Source organism: Zootoca vivipara, chromosome 13, assembly GCF_965207765.1.
Source record: "Zootoca vivipara chromosome 13, rZooViv2.hap1.1, whole genome shotgun sequence".
In the NCBI taxonomy this organism is placed as follows: Eukaryota; Metazoa; Chordata; class Lepidosauria; order Squamata; family Lacertidae; genus Zootoca; species Zootoca vivipara.
Genome location: NC_142596.1, coordinates 24,284,726 through 24,292,016, shown reverse-complemented (window position 1 = coordinate 24,292,016; position 7,291 = coordinate 24,284,726). Strand labels below are relative to the sequence as shown.

Genomic DNA, 7,291 nt, shown 5'->3' with positions numbered 1-7,291 from the left:
TTATGTAAAAAATAATTTATCATTCAATATTGCAGTAAGCATACCATTGTTATCTAAGGTAACTTTACAAACCTGCACTTTGGAGTACAAGGATTAATGTACTGTTAACCGAAAGCCAGAGAAAGGATGCCCATATAAATCCCTCTCGCAGAGCTGGAAAGATTATTTCAAGGCTACAGATACTGGGGATGAACCCACTGTTCAGGGTAGCCGGAATGAAAACCATTTGGGAGACCCATAGCCAAACTCCACCGCCTCTTGACATCTTCCTGCTCCTTCCATCCCTGTTTCAATTGATGGCTGCGCAGGGAGACATCAAGACTCAATTTCTGATGCAGAGATGAAATGGCACGGAGATGTCTCCAACCCTGCCAGCATAAACAAACACCTGGTTGATTCTGACAGTGTACCAGGCCTTCATTGCTATGTGTTATGAGCATGCAACACTGTTCCTTGCCGACTCCTTTTCACTGGGGCTAGCTTGAGTGTTTGGAACCTGCACGACCCGGGAGTCATTTTGGAATTTTGCTGGAACCAAGGATGTAAGTATCCATTGTAGAAATCAGCGGCTGTCAGCTTCTTCTTAAGCACCACAGCTTTAACTCCAACCCAGCCTTCCTGGAGGGGAAAAGAACAAGGTGAAACTAAGTCTTGGAGAGGTCTCAGCACATCCTGTAAGTCCTGAAGTCACACAGCAAAAACATGGGGTTTTATCCAACTGACTTACACACTCAAGAATAGACACATTAAAATCAGTGGACCTAAGTAAAGTTATGCCCATTAATTACAAGACATTTACTCTGAGAAGGACAAACACTGGATAAAATCCATGAAATTCAGTATCCTGTCAGTTCTCAACCATGTTTACAAACCCAAGTTACTGTAATGCAATAGGAAGGAGGGATGGATTTAGGAAACGCTTGCGCACTCTGCATAGTTTGATTCTCCAAGCCACTGAGAGTGGCAAAAGCAAGCAACTTCAACACAAATTTGATTTGCAAACCGTTCCCCTTAGTGCAGCTGCCTGTGAACAGTCTAGTTATAGCCATCTGAGGAAAGAAAAGTGAAACACCACATACATACAAACATACCTTGCAACAGATCACCAGTGTCTGCAACTGCTTATGATAGAACACTGATCCTGGGACGTTTCCGTTTTCAGCTGCTAACCTATCTGAACACAAAACACATGTTCTAGACTTCGTTTTCCCGCAACAGGCTGTTGTGGAGTTGTGCATGCCCGATGTACCATCAGCCACATAGAACCAACCCAAATGAAATTATCTTGCAATGTTTACAAGTGTTGCTCAAGCTCAAGTTTTAGTAAACTTCCAAGGGAAGCTTGCATAACTTGCAGGAAGCCACTCCATAGGATTTACACTCCCCAGGTCATCCATATTTGTCATGGAGGCCAACCCAAACAGGGTTCTCTTGGCTGGTCTTAGTTGTCATGGTAAGAAATCATTGCCTCTATTTAACCCTGCCTCTGCAGGTTGGTTTCTGTTGATTATAAAAGGTTTTAGAGATCAAAGGCATTTATGGCCAGAAGGTAAGATGACACCAAGCTAAAAGGCCACACAGCAATTTGAAACACTCGCAGCAAAGGCAAGGAATGATATATAACTTCTGTTTCACAGAAGTGCCTCCAGTGTTATGTTTAACTACCTATTGTGTCATAGCTAACAACCAAAATTCCTGAGATGTATGTACATACCATTATGATCATGTAATGTTTCCACTTCCACGAAATCCAAGAGTTTTACAGTAGTACCCATCCAGAGTGTTTGCAGGGGCATCTGAAAAAGGTACAGTAAGGTATCTTAGCCACAGATTTTCACACTCAGCTAAATGAAACCAGAGTTGTCAAACTGTTTTCATGTTCAGTCAGCAATACAAACACAAATTTAGGGCTAGTTTCCACTTTTTCTGATGTGTATTAGCAGAAGCATTTCAAATACAAGACTAGGTCAGATGCAAACTAGTTTCCCCAAAGTGCATGAAATTTGAGTGCATTTTAGATTTAAAACAACTTTTAAAAATCAAGGTCAGCCTTCACCTGCAAGCCCTGTAGCTTTGTTGGAAATAAGGCATGCAGTTTAAATCTTTGGTAAGCAGGACTTCAAAGGAATCTGAGCAACAAAAAGCTAATATGTAACTGTGGGTGAACAAGTTGCTCATTTGAAGCTACAGCGAAGTAAAAAGTAAAAAATCCACTAGCATCACCACCCGCTGGCTTTTTTAATTTTAATTTTGCAATCCCAGAACAGCTGGTAAGTGGTGGTGTTAACCCATTTCCTCCAAAGCTGAAGACTAAGAGGTGGGAGAAATTCTCTTCCAAATCAGCATTATATATAATTGACAGACAGGCTATTGAAATTATTTTGTAGCCTAGGATTTTAGTGAACCTCTTTACAACACTGGCATTACCATTGCTCCCAAGGCACGATGCATCCTCAGTATCTGCTCAGAAGTTTGTTCTTCCCACTGGATGCAGCTCATTGCAATGCTGGCTTTAGGAGCTTTAAGATAACAAAACAAAAATTAATGGGTGCACTCTGAGTCAAGTTCATGGAGCCAAAGGCTACCAACAGCTTCTAACCATGATGGCTATGCCTCTACAGTTGGAGGCAGGAAGCTTCTGAATGCCAGTTGCTGGAAACTGCAAAAGGGGAGAAGGTTCTTGTGCTCAAGAGAGAACAGTGGCCTGATCCAACTGGCTTGTCTTACATTTTTAACCCCTACAGTTCAAATGATTGCACCACCAGTATTCTTTCACTGCAGTGCATTGTGGTTCCCCCGGCTTCACTTCTTTACTTACAAATTGAGGGTTTTTTTCCACAGTCTGGCAATTCAACACCCTCCTCTCTCAATGCTGTTGCCCCAAGGTGGAATGGCAATGGGAAAAACTCTGGCCTGGCCTATGGGCCTAATGAGACCGGGCAGGGATCCTACTGTGGCCAGGCCATTTTACCTATGCCATGCTCACCTGCCTCACATCTGACATGTGTGGCAGGTAAAAATGCAGCTGCACACCAAATTGCTCTTTGGCAAAAAGACCTTGCTGACAGCTGCCCCCTTTGAAGGTGTGTTGTCAGTGCCAGTCAGCTGATCGGCACTGACTGCGTGCCTCTTTAAGGTTGTCAACTGATGTCAAAGTGGCCTGCGGGGAAGTCATGATCCATTTCTTCTGGGCTATCAGAAAGACCAGCTGCCATTCCTGAACTGTGAAAAACTGTAGGCTTGATCTCAATGTGCTCACAAGAACAAACACAAAACATCGGGTACATACCAAAAGTTACTCCTTCCTTTGGTTGCTCAGTCTTGTTTCTTAAACTTTCAGGTAGGTTTTGCAGAACAGCAATGAGCTGAAAGGGGGGTGGGGGGAAACCCAAACATAAACCACACAGAATAAAAACAATGTTTTGACTACAATAATAGTGTTATTTATATTCTGAACTCAGGAAAGTGAGTTTCTCAATGTTCAACTTGTTGCCTCTTAGAAAATGGATGCTTCAACTGACCTGGTTTCCATAACTTGGAATTTCTAAGCATCTCATAAGTTTTCAACTGTTTTAGAGATGCAACGGGGGGGGGGGGGAAGCAGTGTTAACTTACCATGCTAGCACCTAGTTTGGATAACATGGATTCCAACTCTTTTGCTGAACAACAGGGAGGCACATTGAATGTTTCCTGCTTGATAATTGGACCTACATCAAACCTAGGAACACAACACACAGCTTTAAGGAACACAGGAAGCTGTCACTGGTCCACCTAGCTGAATACTACTATACCAGTGTTTCTCAAACTTGAGTCTCCAGCTGCTGTTGGACTACAATTCCTGCTCATAGCTAACAGGACCAGTGATTATGGGATTATGGGAGTTGTAGTCCAACAACAGCTGGAGACCCAAGTTTGAAAAAACAGTGCTCTACACTGATCATCAGAGGCTCTCTAGGATTTCAGGCAGAAGTTTCTCTCAACCCAACCTGCGGAGGTCAGGGATCAAACCTGGGACCTTCTGCATGCAAAACAGATGCTCTACCACTGAACGAAAGCCCTTCCCTCTAAGCTTCCCCATTGAAGTGTTTTGCCAACACCCTCAGCAATTTTCAAGTAATCTGTGGGGATGAAGATTTGGAAACCACTGCCTTAATAGTACTGTAACACAAAGCAATTTAAGACACTGAGAAGATTACCCAGCACTATGGATGGACTGAACAACTAATTCCATCCCATTTCATGCATTTTCTATATACTTCTTACATAAAATTAATCTACCAGTTAACTGTACATTGTATACACATCTTTTGCATAGAAATACATTCTTGGGTGCATTTTTAGTGCACTGAAAATGCATTGCAAAATCTGGAGACGTGACTGGGAACTGTGTTTGGGTCCACAAGCAAATCTGGGAGCACTTGATCATGTCAGCCTGCTGAGAGATGCTGATCAAACAGATTCTTCCCCCATCTCTATTTGGCACCCATGAAACTATGAGTTCCTAAAAAGGACATGTTTGCACCAACATTCTGCTGAATCAAATAGCTATTGTACCTCTTAGGCTTGATTTGCATAATTGTCACCCCAGTAACTGTATCTCCATGGAGCACTGTGTGGATTATTGGTGCTGGGCCTCGCCACCTCGGAAGACAGCTGGGATGGACATTCAGCACACCACTGAATCAGAACATTTGGAAGTTAGAATAGGACCAGTAATTCTGTAACATATATAAGCAAATAGTAAGCATTTTGAGAACTCATTTTAAAAAGTGCAACTTAGCATTTACTGTAACTGCCCAAAGATATGAAAATATAATGTGAAAACTTAGTATTACATTACTATGCATACAGTAAAAAGGTGTTCTCCCATTTTTGTCTTTTGCCATAACCAGTAAACTGGCCCACTGATAAACAGTGTAAAACATGATCAAGAAAAGTGAAGGATTAAAAAAAAGAAAATGAGGAAGCACATAACCAGCCTTTAAGTAACATTAAAACTGGCTAATTGGAATTTGCAGGTTGAGATGTAAATGCTTTTGATAGGTTGACAGATAGAGTAAGGAACATCCACACACCCAGACCTATCAGCTAACTTCTCTCTCTTGTTGTTGTTTAGAACTTGTCTTGTGAGATCTTTTGATGGAAGGGCGGTATATAAATCTATTAAATATTATTATTAATAATAGACTGATATGTCTTAGATTGCATTCTGTTTATAAATTCCTCCTCAAGAAGAGAGGTCATCTTTAACTAGCCTCTGAGAGAACAAAGGAATAAGCATGGCTACCTTGTTCTTCTTTAGACTAGTTACCGGTAGTTGAACTAGAACGAGAAACCTTTTCTATCCAAGTTATGCATTTCCTACAATAAACAACTTTATCATTTTCTTACATACAAGCATGCCTGTGTGCTTACAACAGGCAAAGTCTACTCTCTAACCAAGATTCACCAGCCAAATGCTGCTGACTTTGCATGCAAAAGGGTTTCAACAGGAAATTAACAGAGTTTCCCCAATAGGTTCCCCATTGCATGTACAAAGAATTGTGGTCAGAGTGCCACTCTGCATCAATTTATGGTGAAAGTCCTACATATTTTGCATTGGAAGTTAAATCAATTTAATTTTTGACCGACAGTGCCTGTAAAGCAACCCTTATTGTACCCCCTTGGACAATAATGCATTTGAGAAGGCATTTGTTATTAGTGTCTTCAAGCACTAAAATCCTGCACATAGTTACGGGAAAATACTAGTCTGATTAAGAAGTACAGCCTTTCACATATTATCCTGCTCCAACCACTTTCCTTTAACACACAGCCCAGATTGCAATATAAACAAACTACTCAACACATTCACAGCCTTACTATGGAAACTTCAGGATGAGGTCCTCACTGAGCAGGCGCCCAAATGATGCCACCACACCGACATCAAAGTGGTCACACAGACCTACATCTGGCCAGAGGTGGATGGGGAGCTTAAGTTGCTCTGCACAGCTCTTGACAGGGAGACCCTTGGGCAGCTGGGAATGAAGCGTTACCACCTCCAGGCGGTCCACAAGAAGACCTGACTTGGCCTCTCTGCCACAGGACATAAAAGAGAAACATGGAGGACGCTGTTTGAGAACAGTGCCAAGCTGCTACCACCCCAGTAAATGCCCTCCCCCAAGAAGCTCCTTTTCCCCACATGCGCTCTCTATCATTCTTATCTCTCCAATGCCTTCTGCACAACCTTGGGGCAGTGAGGGAATCCCCCTCCATCCTCAAGTCACTCCTCTTTACACTGGCTTTTGACACCTGATATATACATACCCACACAGTACTATAATTAACCAACAGAACAGTATTTTGTAATTTATGTTGCAAAACATTTTGTCTCTCGCCTTAATCAGCTTGCTTTGATTAAAATTAAATGATGCTGTTTCCAAGGTGGCACTTAGGGATCTTTGAGGATGGAATGCTTGGAAGGCCCATATGGACACACCCTATTCTTTTGATTACATCCGTTTTAAACTGGTCTTAATATTTAAAATGCTGCAACTCACGCTGGGACATTGTGCTGAAGGGCAGTTAAGAAACGAAAAGTAACAATAATAAAACCAGTAATAGCAGCGTGGTAGATAGTTGATGGGGAATAGCATTCTCAAAATGCAGTTGCTGCTGCTGCTGCTACTGTCACTACAGGGTTAGATGGATAAATAGCCACAGTGAGCTCCTGTTCTTGGAGCTTCTCTTATCCCTTTCACTCGATGCCCTTTCCCACAAACCATAACCTTTGTCCCGGCTCCCGAAGGCTTCCCCCCCTTCCCTCCTCCGCCCTAGAGACCCACCGGGCAGCCTGGAGCGCTAGGAGGGTCTCCGCCGCGAAGCCGTCGGTCCCAAAAAACAGGACCCGCCAGGGCGGCTTTTCCCGCCTCGGAGCCTCCGCGGCTCCCGAAGCATAGCCCCGCCCCAGGCTCCACCGGCCCCGCCAGGCCCGCAAAATCCGGCCCCTCATGGCCCCTCCGCCGGCACCCCCCACAGGCCGCCACCGCCTCCCACCCCGCCTACGCGCTCCAGCGTCGCGGCGCGAATGACGTAGTAGCCCCGCGCGACACTCCACTTGCGCATCTGTGGGCGGGGCAACAACTGCTCGGGTCCAAACTTGGCTCGTCGCGTGGCCTTGTGGGATTGCTGGGCGGTGTTAATCCAGGTAACCGCAGCAACAAGGGGCAAGCCGTATCCATGGCAACTGTTCGGGGCCTACCTCGAGCCCGTCCACTTGTTGCCACAGTCCCTGCTACTCACAGCAGCAGCAGCA

The 7,291-nt window shown here is 44.0% G+C and overlaps 1 protein-coding gene across 2 annotated transcripts; it reads right to left on the bottom strand.

Moving 5' to 3' along the window:
* MTFMT (mitochondrial methionyl-tRNA formyltransferase) lies at positions 1-7,063 on the bottom strand. 2 transcript variants are annotated; one of them, XM_035131049.3, is made up of 9 exons: positions 6,822-7,063; positions 5,860-6,072; positions 4,555-4,677; positions 3,616-3,718; positions 3,290-3,365; positions 2,428-2,519; positions 1,715-1,796; positions 1,092-1,174; positions 1-618 (listed from the first exon to the last, which is right to left on the bottom strand). In XM_035131049.3, the coding sequence occupies exons 1-9, from the start codon at positions 6,986-6,988 to the stop codon at positions 424-426; spliced, it is 1,134 nt and encodes a 377-aa protein (XP_034986940.2). In that variant the 5' UTR covers positions 6,989-7,063; the 3' UTR covers positions 1-423. The 2 variants fall into 2 exon arrangements, with proteins under 2 accessions (XP_034986940.2, XP_060138344.1); XM_060282361.2 differs by lacking the exon at positions 5,860-6,072 and having other exon boundaries at positions 6,822-7,038.
* Positions 7,064-7,291: the final 228 nt, after the last annotated feature.

Bases quoted from the DNA above. Each gene is read 5' to 3' on its own strand.
- MTFMT (XM_035131049.3), bottom strand. From the start codon at position 6,988: ATGAGGGGCCGGATTTTGCGGGCCTGGCGGGGCCGGTGGAGCCTGGGG. The intron at 6,073-6,821 runs GTGGGTCTCTAG...GTCCTGTGGCAG, and splicing joins CTAGCGCTCCAGGCTGCCCG to AGAGGCCAAGTCAGGTCTTC. The intron at 1,797-2,427 runs GTAATGCCAGTG...TACCTTTTTCAG, and splicing joins ATCGTGCCTTGGGAGCAATG to ATGCCCCTGCAAACACTCTG.